This window comes from Podarcis filfolensis, assembly GCF_964270895.1.
Source record: "Podarcis filfolensis genome assembly, chromosome: 2".
Taxonomy (NCBI): domain Eukaryota; kingdom Metazoa; phylum Chordata; class Lepidosauria; order Squamata; family Lacertidae; genus Podarcis; species Podarcis filfolensis.
Window position 1 is genome coordinate 90,391,573 of NC_139605.1, and position 16,999 is coordinate 90,408,571.

Consider the following 16,999-nt stretch of genomic DNA (forward strand, 5'->3'; position numbering starts at 1 on the left):
GTGACTGGGATTATAGTTTGATGTGGGTTAGATCCAGACTTAATCATCCATTGAAATCATCAAGTTAAATCAATCACTAAGTTCAATTTATTTCAGTGGGTATACACTAAATATTACTAAGTCTGGATCCAACCCAGCATGTGTGAGATGGCACTTAATATGTGTTTTAAGAAATACATGATTTTGAGAGTCTATATGTGTATTGTATTGGAATGTCATGATTCAGGGGATTATTGTTTCTTTTGGTTGCCTTGTTTGGTTTCAATTTAGTTGGGCAAGAGTCAAATTTTAATGCAGTTGGATTCATTGCTAAATATGAATGTGTAACTATTGGGGGGAAAACAATACTGCTTTAATTATTGGAAGAAGTAGTGTGGCTTCTTCATGGTATGCTTTAGCAGGAGCACACTTAGTGATCACTTGGGGGTTTTTTTCATTTAAGGACACTTGACATCAAGAAACTGGTGTTCATATTCAGCTGAAAGTAGTGTGCCTTTGTTCAGAGCAAACATGAGAAGAATTGGACTGCACTGGCTTTAATCAGTCATTACTTTTATGGAATATGCACCTGTTTAAGGAGTGTTTCCTCCACAGCAGTTCTGTTTCTCCAAAGCTTAGTATATAAGGATGAATGACTTGCGACTCTGCTGTGAAATCAGAAGCAAAAACTATTTTCTCTTTCAACAGCCAGCAGGGGCACGATATAGCTGATAGCAAGATAGGGACAGATTACCGTATCTTCCCCTCATTGTAGATGAAACTTTCCTGAACCCTTTCGACTCGTATTTTACTAGTTAATAAAAGTTTCAGCCTGGCGCTAAGTTTACTCGGAAATAAGTTCCCTCCCCCCACCCGAATTTTAAAACCTAAGTATTCATGGAACGCTACATTCCAAAAGAAATCCGGGGAAAACCAGCCATGAATAATACCATAGGAAGTGTCGTGTGTGTGTGTGTGTGTGTGTGTGTGTGTCTCGTTCGTGTGTGTGTGTTTTAACCCTCACTGTAAAACCAAGTGGGTAGTTGACCAGTACTTGGGAGTTCCTCCCGAACAGGGGAAACCCACATTACTGGGTGACTTACACGTTTCTCCTCGTAAGTAATCGGATAGGGGAATCCTCCTGATCTTTGACTTCGGGGTGGGGGGGGGGGTTGTCGGATTTTTTCGGGTAATAGGCGCTTGCTCCTTACAAGGAGGAGCGCCGTCCTCCGTGCTGCCTGCGGTAAGGCATAGAAGCCAGGCTTTGTGTGATGCACGCCTCGCCTTCAAGGAACAGGACGAGCGCTCAGCAGCAAGCAGCAGGAGCCGCTCTAGGGCTCTGAGGAAGGCTGGCTTGGCTTTGCTAGGGGGCGTGAGGGGGCCGGTCTTTTTTTCTCTCTCTCTCCCTCCCCCACTTGCGCTTTTTTAATTATTTAATTTGCTTCGCCGGCTGGGAGTGCGGGGCGGGGAGTCCTTTTTCCGGGCTCTGCTATTGGCCGCAGCGAATGCCACTCGGTGCTTCCTGGCAGCCCTCGGTGTGCCGAGCGAGCGAGGCTGCAGAAAGAGGAAGCGGCAAAGCGGAGTTGAGCTGAGAAGAGGAGGGAGAGGGAGGCTCAGGGCGCGGCCCCTGTCATTGATCCGGGCTACTTCCCTCAATGCTCCCGTCTCTTCCTCCCTTCCTAGGGCGGATTGGCCCTCGCTGACTCCCCCTGCCTATGCGAAAGACGGAGCCAGAAGTTGAGCAGGAAGGGCAGCGCGGACGAGAGGGAAGGCTGGACCGGGAGCCCCCGGAGAAGCTTCAGGGAGAACTCCGTTCCTATCCGCCTTCATCATCATTGCTGTCCACGAGCATGGAAGCCGTCGCCAAATACGATTTCAAAGCCACCGCAGACGATGAGCTCAGCTTCAAACGGGGGGATATCCTTAAGGTAAGTGATGCACAAAGGAGCAGAGATTGCCCTCTTGAGGCTTTCCCTGATATGAGTCTCTCCGCCCCCCCCCCAAGCTCTATCGCATAATGGGCAACACTCTTTTATCTCTTCCCACACCCTTCTAAATTTGTCTGCTCTGTTCTGCTCATAGAGAGGCATTTATTTTTTTTGATGGCACAGCTGTTCTAACGTTGTAAATGGAGTGTAACTTGGTTTATGATTGTATATGTTCCTGGCTAGTCTTCAGTTATTCCCTTGCCATATTTAAACCCCCATTTCCCTCTTCTAGGTTTGCTGGTGTCAAATATCTTAAAAAGATTGTTTTGTCATGAGTTAGTACTGTTTAAAAAGCTTGCTCTGATTCTACCTTGTATACCTTGAGTCTGCATAGATATATTTTACCTTACGCAGTTCACGGTACTCTAGTTTCATTATTTATTTATTTGGATGGGTGCACACATATGTACATACTACACCTGCCAGCTGAAGGTAAAGCAGGCTGCAATCTATGAGATCTTATACCACAGTAATCTGTTTTAAGGTACCACAGGATTCTTTTGCTACAACAGAGTAACTGAGCTATCCTGTAGAGTTCTGTATGTCACCGTTTAGTCTGAACTCTTGGTTTGGAATTACAGGGTCTGAGAAGACTTAGACGTCTTAAAAATCAGTAGTAATGGTTCTCAGAATCAGTTCTTATGTTCATTTTATTTAAAAGTAAAGATTGTGTTACCTTGGCACTGGGTTACATTGGATTATATTGGCTTCGTCTGGGACGTTTCAGTTGAAAAACTAGGTGGATTTAGATTATTGTATGTTTGACCTTTGTATGGCATGTAGTCCACAGTTGTTATTATTACTATTATTAGTTACTGCCCTTCACCCTAAGGTCCCAGGATGGACAATCACATAAATAAAATGGTTCCAAAAATGCACATTTCAAGTGTCAAAAGCTAGGGTAAAGAGATATGTCTTCAGCATTTGCTGAAAGCTGTATAATGAAGATGCAGGCACACCTCTGTGGAAATGTTCCACAACTTCAGCAATGCCATAGAACATGCTGTCTCCTGGGCCACCATCCCCCTGAGTTTCTGAGCACTGTGGAGCAATGGAGCCTCCTCTGTTGATTTTAACACTCAAGGGGGTCTGTGGGGAAGGAGGGCATCAATGGGTGTATAGTGAAGGCAAGCAGGAGTGATTGTGTCAGTTACTCTACACATCTCACCATCCCGCAGTGAGCCAAGAGCCTTGACAGGAGCATCAGCCATGCCAGCTTGAAAATCCCCCAAAGCATTCAGAAATCAGATTCCATCAGTCTCCAAACATGGACCAACTCAATGGGTCTCTTGCACTTTTCAGGGTAGAGTAGCTACGTACAGCCAAACATCACCAGGGATTGGTCTGTCCATGACAACAGACTCACAGCAAGCCCTTCTATCAATCGAGTATTACCAGTCCTCTCTTGGGCAAAGACCAGGTGAAAGGTGTTCCCAGTTATATGCTGGACCATTGATGTTCTGAGACAGCCCCATGTTTGCCATGGAGGTAATGAAGTGCTGAGCTAGTCCATTCAGCCTTGGCATAAATATTGAAGCTCCCCAACACCACCATGAGGGAGTCCTCCAGCACCACATCTGAAATTACCTTGGTCAGGGAGGTTGTAGAGCAATGAGGTGGATGGTACAATAGCAACACACCCATTCTCTTTCCCTCCCTCCCTGGTCCTGCACCAGAAACATTTTCTTCAACCCAAACATGATGTGGATTGGTTTCCTGGTGAGCGAGATGCAATTTAATGACACAACTGGACTAACATAGGGCCACCCAGCCCATCCATCCGGGTCTCAGTTGTACATATCAGCTCTGCCCCTGCACCAACATCAAATGGATGATAGATGTTTTATTCTAGATAGACCTGGCATGTAGCAATGACAACACCAAGCTGGGGTGGGGGGTGACTGGCACCTCCCAATTCTGAAATACAGCAGGCAAATGCAATAACACAGGAAGACCCTAATCCTTCTGTAAAGGCTTATAGATAACAGAATAGCAGTACATAATTTTGTAGGAACCTGACAAAAGTCGTATTTATTTAAATAATTTAGAAATATTTACACCCAGCCTTTCTGTCTATCAGACCTCCACAGCAGCTGCTGAGAAGTAAAAATGAATGAACTGTAAGAATATATTTAGATGCAAGGGTGACTGAGGAAGGCATTGGGGGACAATGTAAAAAGCCCACTGTTCCAGCTTTTATTAAATTGCTCTACCAAATAAATTAACATTGGCTAAATATTAGGAATACAGTCATTTGATGTTGTGCTTGAAGGACAAGACATGAGGTTGGACGCAGACAGAATAAGTCAAGCTGGCTTGTCACTTGCCTTCACTTACCTCTTGTTCACAGGCTTTTTGTCTTCTTGGCAGGGTGAATAATTAATATTGGTATTTTGAATATTTCAGCCATGAATTATGTTCATAATTTTCTTGCCTTTCTTACCAATGAAATACAAAAACTTTATTTAATTTAAACAAATTTTTAAGTGGGACGCGGGTGGCGCAGTGGTCTAAAGCACTGAGCCTCTTGGGCTTGTTGATCAGAAGGTCGGCGGTTTGAACCCCTGTGACGGCGTGAGCTCCCGTTGCTGTGTCCCAGCTCCTACCAACCTAGCAGTTCGAAAACACGTCACAAAGTGCAAGTAGATAAATAGGTACCGCTCCGGCGGGAAGGTAAACAGCGTTTCCATGTGCTGCTCTGGTTTCGGTGTTCCGTTGCGACAGAAACGGCTTGGTCATGCTGGCCAAATGACCCGGAAAAACTCTGCGGACAAATACCGGCTCCCTCAGCCTGTAAAGCCATATGAGCGTCACAACCCCAGAGTCGTCTGCAACTGGACTTAACTGTCAGGGGTCCTTTACCTTTTACCTTTTTAATTTTTAAGCTAAAAGCTTTACAAATTCTAAATGTTAGTAACCTGATTCATCATATTCCTTTGAAATGTGGGCTATGATGACTAATCTACATTATTACGTTTTTGGAAGAAATGGAACAAAATGTTAGAAAAATAGGCATTGTGTTGAAGAGTAAGATTCTTTTCAGGTTTCACGTTAATGTGATTTCTGCTTCTGTATTGGGTACCATGGTAAAGTTGCTTAGCTGAAGACAATTTCACAATTTCATTGCTTGATTGCATCTATTTCATTCTGCTGTGAATATGAATTTGGCCTCTGCTGCATGGAATGTGAAAATAAGCATTATGTGGATCCAAGAGCTGGTGTAGTGAGTAGTGGTAGACTTGGATTAAGATGACCTAAGTTAAAATCCTGACTCAGCCATGGCTTGGCCTCATAATAACCTAAGTAGGTTCGGCTCGGATATAACAACTTGGTTAAAAGCCAGGGCTTTATGACCAAGCAAGTACTGCAATCTCTCATTTTAAGCTAAACCCCACTGGCACATGAGAGAGAAATATTTTAAGCATTGCTTATTTGCTGTTTTTAACATACCAGGCCCAGAAAGTGTAATAAAACCGAGACTATTAGCAGTACTAAGAGAAAGTTTTCAGTATTTACTCCTGCATAATGAAAATCATTTTGATGCTATATTTACCGGTAAGTGAAAGCTACTAATGCTTTACAGTACATTTGCTAAGCTATGTAGCTGTGCTAAAAAAAATGGACATCAACCTGTGTAGTGCAGCCAAAGAGTTTGCATCCTACATTCACTGCCTCTTGCAAGAAATGGCTGTTGAAGTAGAACAATTTAGCCTTATTGATTCGTGTGAAAACTGTGAAATAATACCTCAGTAAAGACTTTCCTGTTTCAGGTTGGTTGAAAATTCAGTCAAGAGTTCTGGATCCTGACAAGTAGTCATCTGTGTAGTGATCATAATTACACTCCCACTGCCCCAAAATCAATTCTCTTGTTCTTAAGCATGCCCTTGCAGTCTGCTGAGAACAGTAAGATGTTTTACAATTCCTTAGAGAGTACATCTGGAGGAAGGAGATTTTAGATTGTGAGGGTATGTGGTGTGAGTTATACTACACCTGGTCATTAACATATTCCTCCTTTGCAAATTTTGCTCTTTATGCCTTGCAACTTAAGTCTGAAGATGGAAATTGCAAAGAGGAATAAATAGAGACAGTATTAGAAACTGGGATATAAAAGCTAGGAGCCAAATAGCTTCTGGGACCTGGGTTGTGGATTGTGGGTGCCAAAACAGAATGTCTAGTCGCCATGGGGGGCCCCTCACCAACACTTTTTATTTATTATTTTGATAAGCATGAACTAATATGCTATTCACATAAGTGACACATTGTTAATATCACATTTTAAGCAGAAATTTTTAATGCATGTTTAATTTGGTGTTTACAATAAATATATTAGTACCGTACTTCAGTTTCGAAGACACTCTACTCTTTAATCTTAAACTCCTTAACATATTGTCTATCTTTAACATATACTTTAAGGCTTCAAAGCACATACATTTCTGTAATCCTTGAGTCAGCCAGGCACAAAAAATGGCACCCAGACTTTTTGAGGTGCTTGCAAATGGAGAATCTTTTGGCGCAAAATGGGCCTGGTGCCTTGCTAATTTTGAACCCTGAATAGAGAATAGTATAAATGAATACATTATTTTATTTATTTTAAGAGTTATACTCTGCTTTTTGATGAAATTCATGAAGCTGTTTACAGTGTTTTGAAATACAAATTCTAGGTTTGCATTTTTTTTTTTTTAATTCATTCTTCATTTGGCCACACAGGAAAAGTGAATACATGCTACTTCTGTGTATTTGACTGTCTTAGATAAATTATTATAATTACCAGTGAATTTATAATTGGTGTCTGATAAAACAGAACAATGGCATTCTTAAATTGCTACATTCAGAAATGGTGGTTCTCTATTTTTCTAAAAACGAATTGTTCTTTCATGTTCTTTGAGGGAGAAGGAAGGTCTATGGTACTGCTGTGCTATGTTGTATGAGTCCAGTCTGATTTTCAGGAGATAACTTGTCTTATGATGTCATATTCCCATTACTGCAACATACTCTTGTATTCTGAACTTGATTGAATAGCATTTGAACTACATCCATTAGCTGCTTGTGCATTAGTAACCTTATGGCAGTGTTCCAAAAGTGAATGAAGATATTTAACCTTTGACTCAAAACTGTGTAAACCAGTTCAGTACTGGCTTGTAACGTGTGTGTATGTTAGAATGTTTTGTTTCTCTCCTAGAAAGTAGGCAGGATTTGTACAGTTTCGTTGGGAAGGTCTGTGGTACTGTCCCATGTTGTCTGGCAAGGAAATCAGAATTTTCTTCTTTGCTTAACAGATGGCAGTGATACTTATTTATTGCTTGTTTAGGCAGCATGCTCTGTGTTTTCACCAAACTGCATTAAGCTGTACATGTCCTCGTTCATAACTTAAAACATTTATTTCCTGTCTCTCCTACATTCAGAATAGTTCACAATAACTAAACCTCAAAAAAATCACTCTTATTAAAAAAAAAAAATCCAATCTGCAGCAGTTTCAAATACAGATTCCCCACACATCAGTTTCCAAATGCTTTCCTGAAGGGAAATCTCTTCTCAAAGCCATCAGCGATGTTATTGGCTCTGCCAGCCTTCCTATAATACTGCAGCAGCCACTGACAAAGCTTTGTGTTATGCAGAGGTTTTTCTGACCTCTCACAAAGACAGTCTAGAAAGCAATATATTAACTGATGATGAGACATGTAAGAGGTGAGAAAGGGATGTGGATTGTGGGAGACACATAAAAATCTCAAATTCTAAACCAGCACCTTGCACTGAGCCCAACAGGTTAGTAATCAGCGCACTTCCCACAATATTGGTTGAATATGCTCCCATCTCCCTGCAATATAAGGAAGTGAGTCAAAGTTTTATAGAGCATTTGAAGCTTCTGAGTCATCTTTAAGGCACCTAAAGCAAAGTACATTCACTACTACTATCTGAGATTACACCATGATATCCTAAGACGGGACACAAACTCCTGCTAGAGGTACCAATTGAATTTGCCCTTCACTGTTGCTGCCACTAATGCCTCCTTGCCTAGTCCTGGAAAAATAGGAGCAAATCTATGCTGCAAGTGTGCTCCGATACACCAGTAACCATCCACTAGACCAGGGCTGGGGAACCTCTGACCTGCGGGCCAAACTTGGCCTGCAACACCATTTTGAGAAGGCTGTGCCCACCTGCCAAATACCTGATGCCATACATGACATTAGGTGTGGGCCAGCTTAGGGCAGGGCTTCAAAGGGACAACCGGGAGCTTAAAGTGGGCTTCCTTTGCTGTCACAAGGAGTTCTCTCAGCTAATGGGCAGCCGGAGCACATTTCACTCAAAGAGGGGGAAGTGGTTTCCATTCAATGGAAGCTATTCCCTCCCAGTGCTGCTCTTCTCAAGCCTCTCCGAGCTATACTTTTAAACTTCAGAAATTGGGAGTTTAAAGGAGTAGGACAGGGAGACTTGGAAAGTGATCCCATCTACCTGTCAAATTTGTGCAGGGGGGAGGGGGTTAGTGGTTTGTGGAGGCTTTTTTTGTTCTTGTTGTAATGTATTTTGTGTTTATATCTTGCATTTTTATGTTGTGAACCACCCTGAGATCATTTGACGAATGGCCACATACAAAATTAATTAATTAATTTGGCCTGCAGAAACAGAGATTTCCCCACTCTGCACTAGATACAGGTAAATATATCCCTTCCATAGCTTCCAGCTCATTTTCTGTGTAGATCTTAGAAGTTGCTATATTTCATAAAGAATATTTGTTGTACTTCCTTTTATAGGAGCCGAAATTCAAGTGCCTGTGGATTGCACCTTTATCAATGCTGTTACAGCTATTTTATAATTTGAATGAGGGGTATTTTTCATTATACATTTAGGGTTCTCTGCTTACCATGGGGTTCCTGCCTGCTGTAATTGGGTTTGCTCTATATCTGTGTTCTCTATAAGGTTACAAGATGCTATTCCTGAGAAACTGTAATATATTTCTGCCAGATTTTTGTCCTTTTGGTCTCTGTGCCAGCTGGCAACTTTCCAAGTGGAAAGTGTGCTGATACATTTGGTGTGGCATATGGTGTAGGAAGAGAGAATGAACATGCTGATTCCATCGACTGATAAGGGCACGAGTCTATCCCCATCTCCCCTCTTTTAAATACGGTGTGCCATCATGCAGTAATATGAGAGAACACTCGTAATATGAACAGGCATCTAAATAACGCACCACATTTTCACTACCCTACAAAATAACAATACTGTAGTGATAAAATTATGGAAAGTAATTAGAAGATTGCTGATGTGGAGGAGTTGAAGGTTTATGATCATCTACCATGACAGCTGATGAAAGCTGGACAATGATTGTCAAAAGATATTTAGGAATATGTGTTGTTGGAGACTTCTTGCAAGTGACACTGTTCAATTAACTGATAGAGACTCCATTCCTTTGCACTGTGTTTTAGTGAGTATAAGTCAATTCCTTGTGGGCTGAAGAGAAACTAGATGCAATTGTGCCATATTGGCCCCTTGGTTGATTTAATTGAGTCCTTAAGGCTTCTTACTCTTCTGTACTGATGTCAGCTAATCTTTTAAACTTTACAGTCAAATGGTGTTCACGTGACAGTTTTTCCACTAAGTTTGTTCTCCTTCCCTTTAGATTAGACGTCAAATAGAACTGTCTTGTTTCCAAAGAGCTGATGCTGATGCTGCATTTTCAGTTCCTGCTTAAAAGCATTTCTGAAGCTTCTTTTAGGGTTACCTATTTGTGTGATGTGAGATGGATGTGGTGAGCAAAGGGCAGTAGGGCTTCCCATCTATCAAACTTCTCCCACCCCTTCCACAATATGACCTCCATTAGTTGCTGCAGATTCATGTTTAGATTAGCAGCCAATTACACCCATTCTAACAGATTACATTCATTAAGGCAAAACTAATGTGTTTTCCATGTTGCAGACTTACATCCTTCCATTGATGAGTGATGTTGGGTGAATCCTGCCCAGTGTTTTTAGGATTTATCAGTCTTCAATACCAGAATAGCAAAATATTTTACGATGGTCTTCATCTCAAAAATGTACTATAGATGTAAGAATGAAATTTGAGTTGGATTTTTTTTTAGCCGGACACGCACACTTGTGTATTGGTTTTTCCTTAAATATCTTCATGACAGTTAGAGAAAGCATTTTAAGTATCTTCCTTGGAATAGGACTCCTGCATCAGTAAAATATACCTTCTTAAAATTTAATGAATACCAAAAAAAGCAAAGATAAATAATATTCAGTCCACAATTCAGCTAAACCCCTGAAAAGAACATTTGAACAAGGCAAAAAATCTGAAAAAGACTTCCTAAGTGGAGAGCAAGACTTGGATTTAGTGTTTTTGAGATTCAGGTATAAAGCAATCTTACAGGAGAAGGTTTCTGTTCATAGCCCCCTTGGAAAATAGTTTTTTTGTGTGACTTTATTGGTCAACAACTATATTAGTCCTTAAGGTCTATAACTGAAAACAAAAAGATTATATTTGGCTTCAGCTGGACAAACTAGCACCTAATCTACTCTATACCTTAAAGACAGGAATGTTAGGTAGGAGTAATGTGAGGTGCATTCTTGGCTATGATCAAAGGTTAGCCTTAACAATTCAGGATGCACAGCAATGTGTATGCATAGTTCAAATGGCAATTGATATGAAATTCTTTGGCTTAAAGTGCCACAAATTCACTCTGTCCACTGACAGTCACCAGTAGGAACAGAGAAGATACAAAGGGCACACTAACCTGCATTTCTCACCCTCCCCTCCAAACTTACTAGGCACCTTCGCTCTTTGTGTCAGAAGACTAGGTTATACAATCAGTAGAATTAAGTGGCAAAGTGCTCTCTTAAGTCCTACTTTAGACTTGACAGCAGAATCCCATGTTTGTAGACTCCCCTTTGTAAATTCCCTTCATCTAGGGAAGAAAGCAGGGTGGATTCAACCAGAGCGTCGTTGCTACTCACACTTGGGGTGGGGGAAGCTTGAAGAGCTATGTCTCCTCCTCTGTGTGGGAAAGTAGCTGAGTCCTTTGGATTGGAGACTACAAACAGGTGCCTGATTAAGTTTCCTGATCTGCCAGTTACATATCCCCATGTTAAGTTATCATTTGAATGATGGATTATGATAAATGGGAGTTTGAATGCCAAGTGGTTGGGGAGTATTTAAACAATAAGGGTGTTCTGTATAACAAGTAAATTAGACGTGCTTTCAGATGCCTCTCTAGGATCTGCATCTCTATCTCCCAACCCACTGGGCTCCTCAGCAGGATGAAAGAGCCTATGGGTGCCCAGCTACTGCTCCCTCAGATTACTGGGACCCTTCTCGTGATCATCCTCCAGCTTTCCTGTCTCCTCTCATTCCTTCTCTACATTCAACCACCCTTTCCAGAATGTATTTGCCAGACTCCTGACAGACAGGATCAGGCAGGCCAAAGTAAAATCAGCACAAGGCTTCACTCATCTGGGATGAGCCTGGAAAACATTCATACCTGGTGTGGGGAAACTTGACTGCATCCCCTTCTGGGCAACTTTCCGGCAGCCCCATGCCACTGCTGAGCAGGGCCAGAGGCAAAAGTGGGCAGAACAGTTAATGTGAATTTTACTTTTTGCGCATTAAGCTGGTTTCTTCTCATTTGCACATTACTCTTGATCCTCCATCTAGGCAAGCAAGAAGCATTGTCAGAATTCCAAGGACATGTTTCAGCCAGACTTGAGGAGGGTGCAAAGCAATATTGGTGCGGGGTGTGGCTTAAAAAGATATGTGGCCAGTGGAGAGCTGGGGCCAGGTAAAGAGGCCTGGAGGGCCACATTTGGCCCCCATCCCAGAAGTTCCGTATTCCTCCTTCATACAGAGACCATTTTATCCAAGTGCAAAATTATTGTGTGTGGTGTTTTGATGATGTAGGCAAAACATTTGTATGTTGAAGCTCCTGTGGTGGTCTTGCAAGCCATAACTTTGTATTGGTAAATGCGAGTTACTGCTGAAGTTCACTAAGAAAGACACCATGATTTTGTATTCCTCTGAATTTAATGTTATAAGCGAGTAGAAGTTCCCCCTTCTGTGAACCTAATTGTTGCGTAGTCTCACTTTAGTTTTTCTTTGTCTTCATTACATTCCTTTTTTAGAATGGGAACTTCCAGAGACTGGGTGCTTTGCATGCTTGCTGTGTTGCTTCAGAGATCAAAGTAACTTGGTGCACATACTTTAACCTACATCTCCGTTCTGTAGGGGTCTTTGCTCTTTTATTTCCTTGGCTGCTCTGCAGCTAGCATTATCTGAAAAGAGAGTGAACAGTGGCAGCTGTAAACATAAGGATAAAGTCAGTCATTTGCAGTTTCTCCACATACCTAGAAACATGAGCAGTTTAGCTCAGAGAACATTTTTGTGTGATTGAATAAATTATTTAAACAGGAGCAATATGCTTCATGAGCAAAGCTTCATGAAATTGCACAGGGGCCTAAGAACTGAAACTACATTTCTGGCCTGCAGCTAAGTTTATTCATTTGCATGTATATAATAAAGTAAGCTGACTCATAAAATGTCTGTAAAATACTGGCGCTCATCTTCAGGGCGCTTGACCCTGACACTTGACTAGCAGTGACTGAACAACTTTGATATGCTCTGAAGTACTATAAAATAAAACAGGTGTTTCCAAACAATTGACAGTATATTTAAAATGCTATCATTGCATCAGTGCTTCCATCGGCCCTTAAAATGTACAGTATCTTAATGGACAAACTGCAGTATGTATTTATACTATGGCAACAACTAAAGCAATTTTAGAAAACTATTTCTTTCAATCCAATTATGCTACAGTTGTACTGTTAGTATTACACACTTCTTGATTAAAATTATGAATTCAGTTTCAGTGGGAGTCCAGCTTGATACTTTCATCATTTGCACTAGAATGTTACTAGTTTGAGTGTGATGTGTGTATAGAAACTTGCTCATCAGGTATTTTTCTTGGGGGCAGGGAAGGTTACTCTTGAGTTATATAGGAGCCAACAGATCTCAGTAATTATAGTGGATGATTTGGGTGTCTGATTGAGATCTGAACCAATCAGATCTCATTTGTCTTGATAGCAGGACCTAAATTCAGCAATGCCAATTTAATTTGATGTTATTATGTTCAGTTTTCAAAAGCAACATGTCTGAAGTTCAGTTGCTGAACACTGGTTTCTTTTTTAAAGGGTGTTCTGTAAGAATTCCCAATTAACTTTCCCTCTGAGTAATAACACGACAGAGGAATTACTCAGTTCAGCGTGCTCAAAATAGATAACTATATCTGAACAGCTTGATTAGACTCTCAAATTAGTTTTAGTTTCAAAGCATATCAGGAATGAATCAAGTAGAACTGTCTTCATAGGAAACCTGTTCTCTTTAGTGATAACCATAGCTCAGAGTTAGATTTGACCTGTGTGCATGCAGAAAAGTAACTGCGGTCTATCAGTCCTCCAGGTGGTGATAATGAAATGGAGAAAATCAAACAAACCAGATTATATTTTTAAGGCAGGAGTAGGTATTTTAGCACAGATGTGGAGAACCTTTGGCCCTCCAGATGTTGCTGAGTTTACAGCTCCCCTCATCCCTGGCCATTGACCCAAAGGTAGGTTGCTATTATCACTCACCTTTATTGAGTTGGAACTGGAATAGTGACATCTGAACTAGCTGTACCAGTTCATTGTGCTTCTTTGAACATGACCACCTTTAAGTGTAACAGTGTGTAGGAAAACTACAAATGGCATATCATGCCTGATGCTGCAAGCAAAAGTGGTCATTCCTTAGTTATTTCTTTACCTTCTTTCTGCTCCCCTCCCCCCAACCTCTGGAATCACTGAGGAAGGAAGTCTGTATATGGATGAGCCATGTAATCTATGAATTTTTTATATGCTATTTTGCATCTTGTAGCATGACCATTAAAAACAGCTACACTACATCCAGTACTTCATTATCCAGCACTACTTAATATGGAATCGAGTCCAAATGCGTACACACAAGCCTTACTGTTCTCCTCCAGGCGCAAACAGAATTTCTATACTATATCTTCTGTGTACTTCTCCGTGTTCCTCTCTAGCCTCTGGTGCCTCGTGGCTCATAGTGCTAAGTCACAAAACTTTGATCCATGTATTTGAAACACGGAATACTAACCAGCCTATTGTTGCTCTTCTTTAAAGCACAAATACACTTCATGCAGTCTCCAAGAATGTATGTGTAGACTTGGGTTTTAAAAGATATTCTTAAACATTTATCTTCTTCAAAAAATACCACAGTGTAGATAGGTTAAGGCTTATGATGATATAGCAAAAATGCCACTGAAACCATTATGTATTCTCCCAATGGTAAGTCTATAAATTAAGATTTCTGCCCCCCCCATGTATTACAGTTTCCCATGAGAAGGTAAAGATTATAAGATAATTTTGTCTTTCCTCTTACACGTCAGACTCAATATGTGCAGGAAAATGTGTCCTGCTTGGTTCTGTAGTGCAGAACTAAACAGGCTTTCTTTCCTCTGGACTACTTTTAAAAGGCTGTTTTTCCAGCAAGATCTTGTCCTGTTAAAATGCATATGCTGTTGAAAAATCAGCACATTTGTGTACAAAATGGATCAGAAAGCCTCAGGCTTCTGCCACCCCTTCCCTCTCCCAGTCTCCACACATTAGGACTTACCTGCGTTATATAGATCATTCTTAAAACCTGAAAAATCTCTATAAATTTACTGCTGTAGGTGGAATACTAGTAGACTAGATAGACTAGTGGTCTGACATCACTAGCATATTTTAAATATGGGAAGCTGGTGTTAAATGCCTTGCTTACCTAAAGGTTTTGTTTTTTTGCATAAAGCTAACTGTTACAGAAAAGAATTGGTGATTAAGCGCTTGAAATGAAGCTGTACTAGAGTAACTGGCTTCCAGACAGCTGTTGACGCTCTGTTAATTGAATAGCTGTACTTCTAATGAGGCTTTATGGTTATATATTAGCAGTGTTGTGATAAACCAGCTGGGCCCAACTGGTGTCTTGTCATAATGCCAAATATAAATGCCTTTTTTAACACTTTCAGATAAGGTGATATCACTTCATTACAAAGCTACAGTGATATGAAACAAATGCTTGCTCTTAAAAACCTTGGGAGAGCTTTTTAGGTATATCTGATCCTTTACACTAGGTTAGACAGAATGTTGGCTTCGTGGTAGTGGGATGGTTAAAAGCAAGCATCCAGTTGTTGCTTAAATTGGCAGTAGAAGCCATTGTTCATTAATTACTTTTCCATATTACACACGCTTAAGTTAATGCCGTTCTGTGCATATATTTTTTCATGATTTCCTGATCAGGACCGAGGGATAGCTCAGTCAGTAGAGCATGAGACTCTTAATCTCAGGGTTGCGGGTTTGAGCCCCACATTGGGCAAAGGATTCCTGCATTGCAGGGGGTTGGTCTGGATGACCCTCCCAATTCTATGATTCTAAAGTACCATGAGATTTATACACCAGCAGGTGGGGAGAGTATGTGTATCAAGGAGCATTTAGGGCATGGGTAGGCAAACTAAGGCCCGGGGGCTGGATCTGGCCCAATCACCTTCTAAATCCGGCCTGTGGATGGTCCGGGAATCAGCGTGTTTTTACATGAGTAGAATGTGCCCTTTTATTTAAAATGCATCTCTGAGTTATTTGTGGGGCATTGGAATTCGTTCATCCCCCCCCAACAAAAATATAGTCCAGCCCCCCCCCCCCAAGTCTGAGGGACATTGGACCGGCCCCCTGCTGAAAAAGTTTGCTGACCCTGATTTAGAGTCTTGGGATTGAGAAAATGCATCTCTTCGGCCATTCATGTGAGCTACAGTCTGTAGACAATAGATTTGCCACTACTTACCTAGAATATTTACCAGTACTTTGTTGGACTGCTACTGTGAACCTATCTTGACCTTTGCATGAAAATATGAGTGAAGGAATTGTGGTGGTCTCCTGATTAGAATGTTCCACCAAGAAGAGTGAAATATCCTACTGCTGCATAGATGTTGCATTGACTTAGTCTCCAAGAACTTTCAAAAATTGGCTATTTGATGTTTTATACAGAAATAAAAAAGATAGCAATAAAGAATGGCAACAAACGATCACTGTGTACTTGTGTGTATGGAGGAGACTGAAGAGGGTGGAGGACGCAGGGTATAGAGTACAAGATTCAGTTGGTTGCCCAAAATAGTTAGGTATTCATTATTTACACAAACAAGTCAGCATAGGGGGCTATATAGCATTGACTTTTACATCCTTTTTATACTTATCAAAAAGGCACTTCCTTGTAGGTGGCGAGTTGCATCATGTCCCAATGCACAATTGGGGGATATGATCTCTCCTTCCAGAACTGAAGTTTAAGCATTTGACCACCATCAGTGCCCACAGCAAGCAGTCACACCCCTCTGACAGGTTCCAGAGGGTTGGTACCTAATTCATTGAAATATCAGGGATGTGTCTAAGACTATATTCTGCAAGAATTTTCTTGATCCTATGTATGATTGCATAGTCTGTGCCTTGTCATTTCTATTGTGTATTTAGTGCCTGTGTTACTATATCATTCATTTGAGAGCATTCTCCTGTATTTTTGGAATTTGAAGGTTTAGCAAAATAGTAGGTTCCCTAAAGGTTTTGTGGGACATGACAGCATATACGATATACAGTATATGCATGTATGACAGCTAATACCTTATGTATTAGCTCTTGCCTGCAATTAATTTCATTGTTCCCCTAACACTGAGAGAGTGTGGCTTTTTAATTTTAGATCTTTACCGCACCCTCTTACATTATGCTTCCTTGTGTTATTTACTCTTCTAGCTTGTGTCATGGAAACAGTATCTCTTGGAGGTGATTTTACTTAGCCTCACAAAGACAGTGGTGATGATGATTGGTTCAGTAAATAGCTGTGTGCTTTTAATGTAAGCTCAGTGTGTGGGTATGTTGCATATGAATATGAACTTCCTGATAGGCTGTTTGTCTACCTTTTTATTCCATTGCTTGTTACAGTGAAAGAGGAACTCAATGTGCAGGAAACATTGGGTC

General features: G+C 41.0%; 1 protein-coding gene across 1 annotated transcript in view; it reads left to right on the forward strand.

The window, feature by feature from the left end:
- Positions 1–16,999, forward strand: part of GRB2 (growth factor receptor bound protein 2) — a 48,273-nt gene that overhangs the window by 4,623 nt on the left and 26,651 nt on the right. The window contains exon 2 of the mRNA XM_083598307.1: positions 1,663–1,907. Coding sequence (XP_083454433.1) covers positions 1,695–1,907 — 213 coding nt within the window. The 5' untranslated portion in view covers positions 1,663–1,694. The remainder of the gene's footprint in view (positions 1–1,662; positions 1,908–16,999) is intronic.